Here is a 16,481-nt window from a genome sequence, read left to right on the forward strand (position 1 = left end):
TGGTGTCGCCCTGCAGGAAGGGTGGGGACCTTCTGGTCACTCCTGACAGTCTGGAGAGTTTATCCTTTTTTTCCCCTGGCCTCATCCAACCATTGAAACAAAGCAAAAAAGAAGCTGTATTCTGCTTCTGAGCTATGGATCCCCAATTATATTCCTTTTCTGACTCACATCTTTGCCCCCAGAACCCCAAGCCCAGGGTTTGGCCCTCAGCAAAGGCTCATAAAACAACTGTTCAACACGTAGATCGCTTTTCTACTGCCTCCCACGCAGGCTGGGACTCTGCCGACCTCTCCCCCTCGCCAGCTCCACCTCAACCCTCAAGGCTGTGAGAGGTGTGCTCTGCACCCCAGACTCTTGTCCCGCGTGTCCGCACGTGCAAGGCTACTCCCGTTGTAACTTGAACATTTCCTTAAAAAAGGACTATGCACCATTTTACTCCAAATAATAGTTAATATGGATTTGAAGTCTCTAGTTATCCTGGAAGGAAGGCCGCCCTTTCTTATTGATTCCCCCCCATTTGTGTAGCGAAGAAAAAACTTACCCCAGCAAAAACACAAATAATCCAATTTTTAAATGGGCCAAGAACTTGTATAGACATTTTTCCAAATAAGATATACAAATGGCCAACAAATTCATGAAAAAGTACTCAACATCACTAATCATCAGGGAAATGGAAATCAAAACCACAATGAGATATCACCTCACACCTGTTAGAATAACTATCATAAAAAAGACAAGAATGTTGGCAAGGATGTGGAGAAAAGGGAACACTGCTGGTGGGAATGTAAATTGGTGCAGCCACTGTGGAAAACAGTTATGGAGCTTCCTCAAAAAATTAAAAGATAGAACTACCATACAAACCAGCAATTTCACTTCCGGGAATATACCCAAAGGAAACAAAACCACTAACTCAAAGAGATATCTGCACTCCCATGTTCATAGCAGCATTATTTACAATAGCCAAGATATGGAAACATCCTAAGTGTCCATCATGGATAAATGGATAAAAAACTTGTGGTATATGTGCAATGGAATATTATTCAGCCATTAAAAAGGAAATCCTGCCATTTGTGACAACGTAGAAACTGAAGTGAAAACTCAGATAGACAAATACTGTACAATCTCACATATGAATCTAAAAAAACAAAACTCATAGAAAAGGGATCAGATTTGCAGTTACCAAAGGTGGGGGGAAGGAGGGGGAACTGGATGAAGGCAGTCAAAAGGTACAAACTTCCAGTTGTAAATAAGAACTGGGGATGTAACATACAGCATGGTGACTGTAGCTAACACTGCAGTGTGGTGTATTTGAAAGTTGTTGAGAGAGTAAATCCTAAGAGTTCTCATCACAAGGAAAAACATTTTTTTCTTTTTGTTGTTGTTGTATCTATATGAGATGATGGATATTAACTGAACTTATGGTAATCATTTCACGATATATAAGATAAATCATTATGCTGTACACCTTAAACATACAGTGCTGTATGTCAGTTATATCTCAATAAAACTGGGGGAAAAAAGAAATAGCTATTTAAAAAAAAAAAATTAACTTACCCAGAGAGGTCTGATCTTTGTCCTGGCTCTTGGGAGGTAACCTCCAAACCCCTTAAACAAAGAATTTGACAGGTCTTTGTCACCAGTTCCTGGGAGGTAGCCCCTAAATCCTTGGGATTTTCCAAGTTATAGGAGTATCTTTGCTATTTGTGGCAGGACCTAACAGTTTATGCTAATGAGGCCACTCAAGGTGGAGACTGGTCACACCATTAAGCTGTTGTGATATCAGCCCGACCTCCAGGGAGGGGGCTGGAGGATGAGGTCAATCAAGTGGCCAAGGATTCAATCAGTTATGCCTACTGAATGACACCCCAGTAAAACTGGACACCAAAGCTCCAATGAGCTGTCCTGGTTGGCATGCTCTATGTGTAGTCACACATCAAGGTGCTGGGGAAGCAACATGTTGTGACTCCAGGGAGAGAAGACAGAGGAGGCTTCATGCCTGGGACCCTCCTAGACCTCACCCGCTGTGTCTCTTCTTTTGGCTGGGTCTGATTTGTATCCTTTTGCTGTAATAAAGCTATAACCTTAGGTATAGTGTTTCTCTGAGTTCCGTGAGTCATTCTAGCAAATTATTGAACCTGAGAGGATAGTGGGAGCTCAAACTGGTAGCCAGTTGGCCAGAAGTGAAGGTGGACTGGGGACTCCCAAATTTTCAGCCAGTGTATGAAGTGAGGGCAGTCTTGTGGAGGCTGTGCCCTTAACCTGGGAGGTTTGGCCCAACTCCACACAGTTGGTATCAGAAGTCACTGCACTGAGTCCGGCAAATCCCCTGCACAGTCCCAACGGAAGGATCCTAAATATGGTCCAAGGACCTTTTTGATACAACTATCCAGATCCTTTCTTTCATGGAGTACAAATCACTGCAATAAGAGCCAAAACGCAGGAAGGACCTTAGCCGTCATCTTTTCTGTGTGACCTTCCAGAGGAAATCAGTAGGGAGAGGAAGGTCAGAAACCATGAGAAGGGAAGTGGAGAGGAAAGAGAAGGAGAGGCTCAGGGAGGAATAAGCAGTTGCATACTGGGGTGCAGGCATCTGAGTGAACAATGGGGCGTGCAGCGCCTCACCAGGTCCATAGAGATTAGACTGAAGCACCAGGGCAAGTGGTGGCAACTTGATCAGGACAACTGACTGGTAAATCTGTGAAATTATGGCTCTTTTCCCCTAATTAGCTAAGGTTGTATTTAAATTCCATTTTCAAAGTGGTCATTCCTTTTTTTTTTTAATTACTCTTTCATCTTTTATTTATTTTGCCACAAGGCACGTGGGATCATAGTTCCCTGACCAGGGATCGAACCCTCGCCCCCTGCAGTGGAAATGCTGAGTCTTAATCACTGGACCGCCAGGGGAAGTCCCTCAAAGTGGTCATTCCTAAAAACTCAGGATAGGCATACTTTGCCTAGAGCCTCCTTATTGTTAAAGACCTATGGACCTGATGTGACCCTAACTAAGCCCCACCTCATATTACAAGTCCTTGGCCAAAATCCTAAATTTGGAAGAACGGCATGCCTGAGTGCTAGGACAGGAGAGAATCTGTGCCTATTACTTTCCTTCTACCCAGAGAAAGAACCCCAGATCAGCTTTTCCACAAAAGGAGAGTTTCCCAGATGCCACCCATACTTGGAAGAAGCCAGGTTGAAATACTAATCAAGTCAAACTTTCTTGATATTACTCTATCTTTCCCCAGGAGGGCTGCACTGAAACAAATTCGGACACCTGTGGCCTCCTCTTTCTATGCAAAGCAAAAAGCCAGCAGCAACCCCAAGCTGATAAGACTAACCTAAAGAGCAAATTATGGTGTAATTTCCTATGCTGATACTTTGTAGTTAATTTTTTAAAAAAAAGGTTTCATTTTCCTACTGGTCTGATTTCACAGGAACATTTTACCTGTTTTTGTGAGGCATTTTTTCTCCTGGAAGAGAGGTGCTGATTGGTCCCACATGACTGACAACCTGGTGTAATGAAAATTTCCAATGTAAACATTTTCCCTCAGTTTCAGCAATTTTAAATCTATATATAGAGATATCTTTGTCAGAATTGCATTGTTAGCTTCTCCCAGTAAACTGATTGTCTCACATTGTCAGTGCAAATAGAGATCTATTAATGGGTCTCACCTCCCAACTGATCCCAATGCTAGTCTGCTTACTGGCATGTACCAGCAACTTCGTCCATGGACACAACGGCGATATTACCTTAAAAGAGATCATCAAAACGCTGAACGTCCTCACAGCAAGAAAGGTGAGTAAGCTATCTGGCACCATCTCTCCAGATGTTCTGGTGATGTTGTGCATATTTCTTAGACTGTGAAAAGAACATAACAGCTTCTAGAGAGTTGGTAGTTGGTGATAGGATGGGGAGCAGTGTGGAGACTTTTCTCCTGGCACTTTTTTCCCCCGAGGGACCACAGGAAGTTTTCTCAGTTTGAGGGAGTCAGAGCTGCTCAGCAAGGCTTACCCTGTGCAGTTGGAGGTAACTCTGTCTCTTGCTCTCTCGTTCCTGCCTGGGCCAAGAACTCGTGCATGGAGCTGCCTGTAGAAGACGTCTTTGCCACCCCAAAGGTAAGAGCTGTCCTGGGTCTGCTTTGGCAGATGGGTGACTTGGGGAGGAGAGCCATCCACAAGTGTTCGAACAAGAAATTTTTTTTAACATAAAGGGAACAGGCCCAAATTAACTATAATGGGTGAAACGTTTTCAAAGACTGAGAATTCTGATCTTTACTCTCAAATACATTTTGGTGTTTCTGGTTTCACTTGATTTAGAAGATGTATAATAGAAAGCTTGGGTTTTGTAGTCATAATTCAGATCCCAGTCCAGGAAAAAGCTCTTTAGGATTTACCCAACCCAGGTCGAGTATCTGGAATATAGGAGGCACTCAATAAATGCTGTTGAAGGAGAGAATTTTTCTGGCCCATACATTTCTGAAAAACCAAATATTCTCACAAAAACAGATATTGAGATTACAGATTGAGAGAGCTTTCATTTTGTCTAAGAGACTTCCTATGGCAACAGAAAAGGTATCGACAGAGCCCCTCCTCTTCCGCAGCCTGGTCACCTAACAGCCCACCGGCTCCGGGCATGGCTGTCCAGAGACCCTCATCTTGCTCTGTCCTGCCAACTCCCCTCGGGCCTGTCCAGAACTGTCCTGCTGGACAGGGGCCGACATATCCCTGCCTCCGGCTGCTCCTGCCAGAGCATCTCACCTTTCCTCCTCCTGCTGCATCTCACCCCCACTCCCCGATCTGCAGTGGGAGGAGATAGATTTGACAGCTGATAGTGCATTTTTCTCTGACAAACACATGACTACAGCCATATCAATAGCTTTCTGCACATCAGTTCCTGTTTTCATGGAAACACACGACTGAGAATGAAAAACCCAAAGCTTCAATTTACCAGTGGTCTCCTAACCACCTGCTTTCCACATGTACTAGAGGGTAACTTGGCCAGGAGTGAAGCCCTATGTGTTGGGCAGGGCCACACCCCAGCATCCAGGCCACAGGGCAGGCCTGTCCTGCTCATGAGCAAAGCTGGTCTTCAGGCCTTTATCTGGACTATCTCACTTTATTAAAGATTATTCCAGGAGTCTGATATACAATGATATATAATACTGTAATGTAATTATATAATAGTATATAATATAAATGTATAATACGTAATATTACATAATACATATTATATAATTTTATCCTTCAGAATCTCATCCCATATCAGACTGTATCTGTCCATCAGCAGGTTGGAAGGACTTGGAGATTTTATATATATATAAATTTGTATATTATATATAATGTATTAATACTTTATATATCTCATATATTAATATTGTATATATATAGAAATAAAATAGCCAAGAGTCCACTGAGCTGTGCTCTGGGCTCTCCAGAGGTTGGCTGCACTGCTGGGAGGGTGCAACCAAAGCCAAGGGCAGGGCCCCAGCAGAAGTGCCAAGGGTTTGGAAGTGAGACAGTCTGTGGCTTTAGCCCCAGTTCTGCCATTAACTAACTATGTGGCCTTTGGCAAGTCTCCACACCTCTTTGTGCCTCAGTTTCTACATCTGAAGATTTGAAAGCAATTTTGAAAGTTGGTTGGAATCCAACTCTTGAGTTAGTGGAAAATGTTATTGTATGATATAACTCTTGATTAAAGGCAAAAACTGGTTGTAGAGAAGCAATCATTCTAAGAAAGGGGCCAGCGTTAGGAAATGATCAAACAATCCATGACTGCGAGCCCAGGGCGACCCCACCCTGGGCTGCTCTAGAAGACCCAGCCAGCCCTCACCCCCGCCCAGGTGCAGGCTAGTCCCCGCTGCCTTCCTTCACTCTAACCTATCTCATGCCTTCTCCCGAACTGCTTCTATTCCTCCTGGATTAACAAGCTCATTTTTCCATTCTTCTCTTTTCCTCAAAGACTCAGCACTGCTTACTTATCTATTAAGATACTTCAGAACAAAGAAAGGTTGTTATTTTAAAAACCCACAAAGATGCTATGTGGGAGGAAAAGTTACTTCTTTGTGTTCTCAAGAAGAACATCTTTCCAAAATCCAGCATATTCATTTTAGTGCTTTTGGGGATCCAGAGTTCCATTATGCCCAAATTGGGTGGCATCTTGCTCTTGGCAAATGCTGGAAGAATGTGCTGATCTAAATCCTGGGTTCCACATGCAATGCCTCCCGAGTGTCTCTGAAGTTAGGTAGTCTGAGGAAGAGAAAGGTGGAAAGCAAGCAAGCTGGCTGGCCTAGGAAGGACTTCTTGGTGGACCATTAGTTGGAGGTATTTCCTACTACCAAAGGGAGCAAAAGTCCATAATTTTTCAGAGAGCTCTATGCCAACCCTCAAATCTTTTTTTAAAAAGCGAAAGTAGAGGATTTTTTCATACATCACATTTGCTGACTAAATTTGGGCATAAGTGGAGATAATGAATACAATACATATAGGATGCATCTGTATGTCCTTAAATGAAGCTAGTCAAGACCCATTAGAACTCTAGCAGAATCCCTGCACAGAAGTCTCCCAAATGGTGTGCCACCATTGCTGTATTCCCATGAGGGGTGGGCTTCTTTCTGGCAGGAGACCAGGCCTCCCTTTTGAGCCTCTTTCCTGAGCAGTTCTGAACTGCAGAGTCCGCACGGCTCCTCAAAGTGTGCTAAGCTAAGCAAGACACACTCAGGCAGCGAAAGCTAGACAAGCAGTCGAAAAAGTGGGTGGTCAGAGTGTCATCCTGTTGCCACAATGCCAATGGAACTAAAACATTAAGGTCTTTAACTAAAACTGCCTTTAGAATTCCTTCTTTTAAAAGTTTTCCATTTGATTCAAACTCTTTTATATACTTACCCTAATCACCTTTAGAAAGCCTTTTGAAAAATATCTTTTAGTTATTTTTAAAGAATTTTTCATGTGGGCCATTTTTAAAGTCTTTATTGAATTTGTTACAATATTGCTTCTGTTTTATGTTTTGGTTCTTTGGCTGCAAGGCATGTGGGATCTTAGCTCCCTGACCACAGATCGAACCCGCACCCCCTGCACTGGAAGGCAAAGTCTTAACCGCTGGACTGCCAGGGAAGTCCCCGAAAAATATCTTTGGAGGGTGTTTTCCTACCTTAAATGGCTACATACTCAAAACTGAGACAGTATAATTTCTAAGCTCCTAGCCAACGTTTTAGAAAAGGCTCATCAAATTTTGATGGAAAAATAAGCAAAGGATCTCTTCTCCTTTTGGCATTCTTGAACCTCATTGTTCTCTCTCCAGCAACATAAGCATCTGCCTCCATCTGCATACTCAGCTAGTGTCTGCCTTCACCTTGGCCTCCCCACCTCTGCTCACCCACAAAGCCCCCCCAGAGGTATGGTGATTTATGGGAGGTTTCTTGACTCCCAGAGCCCAGAGATACTGGTGCTGCTCTTAAATTTCCAGCCAGAGTATATGCCCTTTGGAAGGACATGTACTTCATTAAGTACATACATGTCCTTCCAAAGGCCCTGCCCATGAGCCATCAAGCTCCACAGCGGAAAGGGGAAGCTTTCGTAGTCTAGGATTCTGGCGCCTCGGTCTGGGTCAAGATCTTCCTGGAAAAACCCTAAAATATGAACTGCACTCCTAGAATTTAGCCTAAAGAAGTAAGAGATGAACACAAAGATTTATACAGATGACTTGCTGCCACCTTATTCACAGAAGCAAAAAACTGCAGTGATAGAGGATTGATCAACTATGGCACAAATATGCCCTAGGTTCCTACACAGCTCTCAATCACATGTTCTTAAATATTACTGAACGATTTAAGAAATTGCTAGTACTATATGTTAAGTGTAAAAAGGTTATAAAAGAGTATCAATAGCTGGTCCCTATGGCAAAAAAAAAAAAAAAGTATTAAAAAAATCTGGAGAGATAGTTACCAAAATCTTAACAGTAGTTCTCTCTGGCTAGTGGGATAATGAGTGAATTCACTTTTGTTGAATATATATTACTTTTTTTTTTTGTGGTATGCGGGCCTCTCACTGCTGTGGCCTCTCCCGTTGCGGAGCACAGGCTCCGGACACGCAGGCTCAGCGGCCATGGCTCACGGGCCCAGCCGCTCCGCGGCATGTGGGATCTTCCCAGACCGGGGCACGAACCCGTGTCCCCTGCATCGGCAGGTGGACTCTCAACCACTGCGCCACCAGGGAAGCCCCCTGTATATTAATTTTATAGTAAAAAGTTTGGTAATCAGAAAAAATACGGAAGAACCTAAAAAGCTGCTTGGACAGTGCTTTTCATATAAATCCCCTGGAGATCCTGTTAATGCACATTGTGACTCAGTGGGTCCAGAGGGAGGCCTGAGATTCTGCATTTCTAACAAGTTCCCAGGTGACGCCCACGCTGCTGCTTCATGGGCCATATTCTGAGTGGCAAGGAACAAGAGCAGGTCCTGGCAGAGGCTGGAGACAGGTTTATCTGAGCTGGATTGGGCTCAAGCTAAGACACCCTCCAGGCTCTGGGCCTTTGTTCTTCAGTGGAGAGAGAGAGGACACACCAGGCCTGACCAGGCTGAGACACATTCTCTCTCCCAGGTTCTCAAAAAGAGCTGGTTCCCCACTTGTACAAGCCCTCTTCTGAGGCTCAAAGGTCCCCAGGAAGAGCCATGTGTCCAGACTCACACCAGGGCTGCCAGCATTCCAAGGAGGTTCTGACCCTGCATATTCGAGGCTAGAAGCCCCTAACAGAAACTCTGTCCAAGGCCCAGCACCCTTTCTCTGAAGCTGCCCCTCATGTCCCCAGGTCACACTCCTGGGGCACCTAGCTCTGATCCTGGCACTCACCTCTAGCTATGTGGGGACATGTCTTATCTCCTCACACTGCTACTTCCCATGGGGAGGGTTAAATGGAGTGCTGGCCAAAGTGGCACTGTCTAGGTCAAAGGATGGGCATTCAATTATTCAACAAACGTGGGATTTCCAGGGAACCTGGATTCAAAAACTATAAATTACGGGAATAAGACAGAGCAGACTCTGATTACGAGCTGATGTACATACAACTGCATCCACAGAAAAAAAGAGCTTGCATGGGGTAAAGAAACAGACATGGGTTGTAGACAGATGGCCCTGCATGCAAATCCCCACTCTCCCATTTACTTAGTTGAGTGACTTGATTCAGGTACCCCTTCAGCAAAACCCTCCAAGGGAAAAGAAATTGGGAGGTTTCAGGAAAAGGCTGCTGCATTTGCAAGTAACTGGAAGAGGTTGTTTACTGTGACGAGCAGCCTCCATTCACATGGCAGGAATACTTGAATACCTGATCCACAGTTGAGCAAATTCACCTCCACTTGTCCTTCTGGAAAGAAGAAACCAGAAGGAAACATCTCTCTCCAATGTTCAAAATCAAGCTAGCAGTGGCTACCTGTGGAATTTCTTTCTAGAACACAACCGAGAAGGAAACTTTCTGCAGGGCCGCGACTGTGCTTCGGCATATCTACAGATACCACAAGTGCTTGAACAAACCCCTGAGTGGACTTCACAGGAACCTCAGCAGCATGGCAAACATGGTAAGCTGCATTATGCCAAGAGCTTGCCCTCCAATGGATGGCAGCCTTACTTCTAAGATATTTCTCCTTATGAATAGTAGTACCCTTGGTTAATCAACCCATTCATTCATTCGACAAATATTTGTTGAGGCTCCATGAGTGTTGCTTACAGGTACTGTTCTAGGCACTGGGGATACAGTTCTTGCGCTTACAGAATGTTGTAATGGGTGAGTGAGAAAAGCAAACAAGCATATGATTCCAGTAGTGATAAGTGCCATGAAGAAAAATACAGAAATAAAGAACATACAGGGGTCATGAGGGAGAGGGCTGATTTAGTAGTTGGTGACATCATCTGAGCAGATATTTGAATTAAGTGACAGAGCCGGCCATGTTACTAATTTGGAAGGAACATTCCAGGCAGAGGGAACAGCTGTGCAAAGGCCCTAAGGTAGAAATGAGCTTCATGTGTTCGAAGATCAACAGGAGGGCCTGGATCAGAGTGAGGGAGGAGGATTTTAATAGGAGATCACACAGGGCCTATGGATTCTGCCCCAAGCATGGTGGGAAACTCCCACAGGGTTTTAAGCAAGGCAGAGACCACGATCTGATTTATGTAATTTTTAAAATGATCATTCTGGCTACTGTGCAGTAAATAGACTGAGTAGGGGTAAGCATAGAAGTAAGATGGCCTGTTGAGAGGCTACCACAGTATTCCAGCCTGGAGATGATGGTGGGTGTGAGAGGGTGGAAGCGGCAGACATTGTTAGATTTGGGATATAACCAAAAATAGAGCCAGAAGGACTTGCTGACACATCTGTTGTGGGGGTGAGGGAAAGAGTAAAACGTGGCCTCCTGGTTCCTAGCCTGGGCTCCTTGGGGAATGGTTGGTGCTGTTATCAGATATGAAAGACCGGGGGTGATCAGGGCTGGAGGCTGAGCTTAAGGTCAGGAGTTGAATTTTATACATAGTAAGTCTGAGGTACCTACTGAATAGTCAAGTGAAGATGTTGATAAGACTGTTGAAAAAGTCTGAAGCTTAAGGGAGATATCAGAACTTGTGATATTAAGTGAAGAGTTCTTAGAAAGATGTTGTTTAAAGCCACAGGCCTGGACTTCTCTGGTGGCGCAGTGGTTGGGAATCCGCCTGCCAATGCAGGGGACACGGGTTCGAGCCCTGGTCCGGGAAGATCCCACATGCCACGGAGCAACTAAGCCTGTGTGCCACAACTACTGAGCCTGCACTCTAGAGCAAGCCACAACTACTAAAGCCCACATGCCTAGAGCCTGTGCTCCGCAACAAGAGAAGACGCGGCAATGAGAAGCCCGCACACCGCGAGGAAGAGTAGCCCCTGCTCACCACAACTAGAGAAAGCCCACGTGTAGCAACGAAGAACCAACGCAGCCCCAACGCAGCCAAAAAAAAAAAAAAAGCAGGGAGGCTTTTTTTAAAAAAAATAAAGTTACATAAAGAAAGAACAAAATCCAAGGACTGAGCCCAGAGGCACTCTAACATATAGAGGTCAGGAAGAGGAGGGTCCAGCAAAAGAGACTGAGAAGTAACCAGTGAAGTAGGAGAAGTCAAAGAATGCGTGGCACCCCAGAAGGCAAGTGAAGAAACTTTTAAGAAGAAGGGAGTGATCAACTGTGTCAAATGTACTAAAAGGTCAAGAATGATGAACACTGAGAATGGCCACTGGATTTGTCATGAGGGAGGTTACCGGTGATGCTGATATAAATGGAGATTCGGGATGAAAGCCTGACTAGAGTGGATTCCATAGAGAATGGGGCTGGGGAGGAGTGAAAAGAAAGGGGCACCGAGTATAAAAACTCCTTCGAGGTGCTTTTCTATAACGTCGCAGAGAAATAGAACAATAGCTGAAGGGCAGGTATGGCGTGAAGGAAGTTCTTTTAAGGTGAGGTCTATACGGAGCATGTCAGTATACCAGTGGGAATGATCCAGTAAGAGGGGAGAACTGATGGTACGAAAGAGGCAGAGTCAAGAGTGGATGTTATCTAACGCCAAGTAGAGGAACTGGGGACATTCATCCCCCCCACCAGGCCTTCTTTACAAGGTAATAGAACAGGGAGATGACACTACACTGTCTCTTTTGAGCCTCTTAATTATCTTAGGAAGTAGGCGCTATTGTTCCCCTTTTACAAAGGAGGAAACTGAAGCTTTTATAAACGAAGTAGTTTGTCCTAAGCAATGCAATTAATAATTTGGTAGAGCTGAGATTCCAACTGAAGCGGTGGCCTGGTGGTAGGTACCAGGAATCCTTTCCACCTGAAGGGCTGCCAAGCTATGATGTTTCTGGTTAATGGGCAGGGGGGCAAATGGACTGAATCTCTCTCTCAGCAGTCCAGATGGCCACGGGCTCAAGATGGCAGCAGGCAGGTCTGAGCCTCCACCTTCATGTTACGCCCCTGAGCAGAACCTAGCTGTGACACACCTCTCCAGGGATGGCCACACCCTGAAGGCAGACAGTTAGTGATGGTACAGTGGCTATTTCTAGGAGTGTAAGTAGCATGCACCAAAAACAGGCAAACCCTGTTGGCCTAGTGGCAGAGTCAAGCCAGACTGGAGGCCCTGGTTTGATCACTGTTCAGGTGGCAAGTGGCAGCATAGGCTTGACCCAGGTAGACAGGCATGAGCAAGACTCAAATACTTAGCAATGCAAACTAATGAAATGTTTCTTTTGTAGACCTGTTCTGTGAATGAAGCCAAGAAGAGTACGTTGAAAGACTTCTTGGAAAGGCTAAAGACAATTATGAAGGAGAAATACTCAAAGTGTTGAAGCTGAATATTTTAATTTATGAGTTTTTAATAGCCTTATTTTTAAAATATTTATATATTTATAACTCATCATAAAATAAAGTATATGCAGAATCTGACAGCATGATGTCATTTTAATGGCACAGACTATATTTACTTGCCTACTTTTGGGAAAACCAGTTTAATTTACTGAGAGACTAAAATTGGTGTGGGAATTAAAAAGGAAAGACCACTTCCCTCTCAAGGAGTTCCCTCTCTCATTGGAGACATAATGCATGAAATGATTAAAGAATACAAGGCCACACAAGATGTAAATGATAATTAAAAGAGCTTGCAGAGTGGGTCCCTAAGTCCCACTGACTATCAAGTAATTCTGAATTTAAAAAGTGTCAACTGGATGCTTAGAACATTCTTTTCCCATTGGCACAAGGGTTGCTATATTGAGTCCACGGTGGGGAAATAATTCTAGCACACTACCTGGCACTGCAGTGAACAATACTTAATGTCCTAATAATGTAAATTCTTTTGATTCTCAAGCCTTCGAACCAACCAATAGACAAAGCATGGAAGACTTAATTATGGTTACAGAACAGACTAAATGCTATCAAACTGACAACAGAAAAGGAGTAGCTCAAAATGATTGAGAGGTAAAAGCAAAAGGAAAGAGAGAGAGGTGGGGCACCAACACTGTCTAAGGTTGATGGAACAAGAACAAGAGACTTAAGTATTTATTCAAACTTGGAAACGTAACAGAAGATCTAAAACTAACTTACTATAAAAAATTTGGAAGGGGCAGTATAAATAAGGTAAACTCTCACTTTTCAATGGGGAAATCAATACAAAATATCTAAAGTTGATAAAAAAATAGTTGGCAAGGTGGTCATGAATTGATGAATGTTGTAGTTGGGGATGGGTACATGACGGTTGATTACTCTGCTTTTACACGTGTTTGAAAGTTTTTATAATAAAAAGTGAAAAAACCAATAAAGTAAAACCAATAGTAAGTAAATCAAGAAATCTTTGGAATTATAATGGTAACCACCAGAAAAACTAAAAACAAAAAAGGGAGGGTGGACTGTTGGGAATGGGACTTGGAATAAGAAACAGTGAAAGCAGGGCAGGAGATTTTTGGCTTTCCATTTAAAGTCTGTGAGTGTGACCATGTGCATAAGTGATAAAATGTTTTTAAAAGTTAAAGTACTAAAATTAAAAAGACAGACAATAACAAATGTTGGTGAAGATGTGGAAAAACTAGAACTGTCACACATTGCTGGTATGATTGGAAAATGGTAGCCATTTTGGAAAACAGTGGGGTAGTTCCTCAAAAGATTAAACATAGTTACTATATGATCCAGTAATTCTAATCCTAGGTATCTACACCAAGAGAACTGAAAACATATGTCCACGCAAAAACCTCTACACAAATGTTCATAGCAGCATTATTCATTTATAGCAAAAAAGTAGAGACAACCCAGATGTCAATCAACTGATGAATGGATAAACAAAACGTGGTATAGCCATACAATGAAATATTATTTGACAATAAAAAGAAAAGTACTGACACATGCTACAGTATGGATGAACCTTGGGAACACTATGCTAAATCAAGGAAGCCAGATACAAAGGTCATATATGGCATGATTCTATTTATATGAAATGCCCAGAAAAGGCAAATCCATAGAGGCAAAAGGTAGAATATTGGTTGCTAGGGGCTGCGGGGATGAAGGAAGAGGGAGTGACTGCTAATAGACATAGGGTTTCTTTTGGGAGCAAGGAAAATGTTTTGACATGAGATAGTCAATAATGGTTGTACAACTCTGTGACAATACTAAAAACCACTGAATTATATACTTAAAAGGATGAATTTTATAGTATGTGACATATCTCAGTAAAGCTGTTATTTTAAAAAATTAAAGGAGAAAAACAAGTGTCAAGTCATTAAAATTTGCCTTTTAAAGACATGTTCTCTGCAAGAATATGGATCTAGTAACAGTGAATGAGCATTCTCTTTTCATTCTTGCTCACACACGTATGACAAAAATTAATACTAGTACTAAAATTATACCAAAACATGCAACATCTTTTTAACCCTTTCAAAATAAGGGAACAAATCAAAAGCTTCAAGTCTCACCCTGACCACAGCCAGTTTCACCCTGCCCACATAAAATGCCAAGGGCAACAAGTAACTAAGAGAGTCATGGAGCCTTCTAAGGCCACAAAGAAAATTTTAATTTCCTTTCTTCTTTGATTGAGACTCATTTGCATTCAATGGCTAATGTGAGCTGTAGTCTGCCACAGGATATGACTTGTGGGTTATAGTTTGTGTATGAGGCCAGAATGGTAAAAGGAAAGGCAGTCGGAAGAAAGATTTAGAGCAGGCCATAGAAGGGACATATGCAGGCTCCAGGCAGGTCCGCCATGGACGGAAATACCCAACAGTAAGCCCTGGAGTTTACCAAGGGAGTGAGAGAACATGCATCAAGGAGGACATACATAAGAAGAAGGAGCGAAGAAACTTCAGGATTAAGTGAAAGTTGAGATGCTTGTTGCTTAAGCACATTCACTTAGGAAACTTAGTTACAGCCCATACCTACTTCATGGGACGTGCCTCTTATCTGTGCATGGAATGTGTGACACTGAGAGCAAAGGCTGATCCCCTCCCTCCCTGCTATCAGCTACTTCCACCTTTTACCTATGAATACATTCTATCTCTAACTGGTATTTGTAGGTAATAAATACTTATTGAATAAACGAATGAAAGAAAAAAACATTTTGCTCAAATCTATGGCTGAATGTCTTTCATTGAAACATTCTTGGGCAAGTTAGAAATGCCAGCCTCTGATAAAAATGCCCCAGGGGCTCTCTTGTTGCTATGAGCCAGTGCCCTGTCCAGGTTTCCCACCCTCCTCTGCATGTCATCTTGATCGGCTTCTCAGGGTGCCCAAATCATCTGAGAATGGGGAATTTCAGGGCAGAGTACAAGGTGCAGCTTTCTCATGGCCTGGCCTCCCAGCATACAAGGTTAGCCTTGCAGTTCCTACCACTTTCCACTGAGGGCAAGGCAAGCACTTTCTCTAGTCTCGGAGCCGATTTCCTGGTTCAAGTCATCAGTTCAACTGGAGCTCCATTCCCAGGTGGAGTACTAAAACCTCCTAGTTAGCTGTCTTTGCCCCGAGCACTCAGATGTTCTCTCCTCAGCTCTCTAGTGTTTCTCTTCTAATCCATCCTTCGTGTCAACTTCTTCCTAGTTCAACGTTCAGTCTCTAACACCGTGTCAGCTGCTAGGAAGGAATGCTGTGCCTGGTAGCTCACCATTCACTCTCCTTCACTACAGCCCTCAACATGCTGCACTGTCATTCTCCACTTACATGGTCATGAGCTTTGCAAGGACCTTCTACTCAGCACAGCATGGGTCCACAGTAAATACAGAAGACACCTGGTGACTGAGTGGCATAACTCATGATGGAGTAGAAATCAAGGCAAACATAGTATTTCTGTAATGACTCTGGTAGGTCGGGTTAGGCAATATCCTCTTGTGAAGATTGGTATCAACTCTGAGAAATATTTTATTCAGTTGTAAAGTCCCAGTTAAATTCCTTTGTAAAACTGGAGAAATAAAGGCTCTGATTAAAAACTAAAATTTCCCCAGCCCTCTCAAAAGGGGTAGGGGAGGGGAGCAGGTGTAGAAGAATGTCTGATCTGTCATATTCTTTAGTCAGAGCCATAAACGTGTTCGGGTAAGACAAAGTGATGTTCTGATAACGTTGATAAAAGTAACTTGAAGACTGGGTCACAGGAAGCCCAAGATAAATGCTGAGAGGAAACAGGTTCTTTTTGAAGTAGCCTCTTCATAATCATTTTCCCACACATTTGTTCAACTTCCGAAGGAGGACTGAATACTTGATTTGCTTTGCAAATGAAAAAGCTTAAGAATGAGACATTCAGATAATGTTATAACATGTGCTTAGAAGGCTCCTCCAAGCTTGCTTTAAGTTTAGGCTGCAGCTTCAGAATCGTGTGAACAGTTCCTGCAGGCACATACTAACCGTGTTACCTTAGGCTGGTACTTGGGGTTTTTATTTTGTGTTTTTTGGTACTTGGTTTTAAAAAGAGATTCTTGAGGGTCTTCATAAGAAGGTGGGATGGACAACGACCTCAGCAGCATC

The 16,481-nt window shown here is 43.3% G+C and overlaps 1 protein-coding gene across 1 annotated transcript; it reads left to right on the top strand.

Moving 5' to 3' along the window:
• Positions 1 to 3,658: 3,658 nt before the first annotated feature.
• Positions 3,659 to 12,337, top strand: IL4 (interleukin 4; the record flags this gene model as incomplete). The annotated part of the gene is made up of 4 exons (XM_081233143.1): positions 3,659 to 3,793; positions 4,066 to 4,113; positions 9,438 to 9,563; positions 12,245 to 12,337. The coding sequence occupies 4 exons, from the start codon at positions 3,659 to 3,661 to the stop codon at positions 12,335 to 12,337; spliced, it is 402 nt and encodes a 133-aa protein (XP_081089269.1).
• Positions 12,338 to 16,481: the final 4,144 nt, after the last annotated feature.

Source organism: Mesoplodon bidens (genome assembly GCF_964165515.1).
Source record: "Mesoplodon bidens genome assembly, chromosome: 4".
In the NCBI taxonomy this organism is placed as follows: domain Eukaryota; kingdom Metazoa; phylum Chordata; class Mammalia; order Artiodactyla; family Ziphiidae; genus Mesoplodon; species Mesoplodon bidens.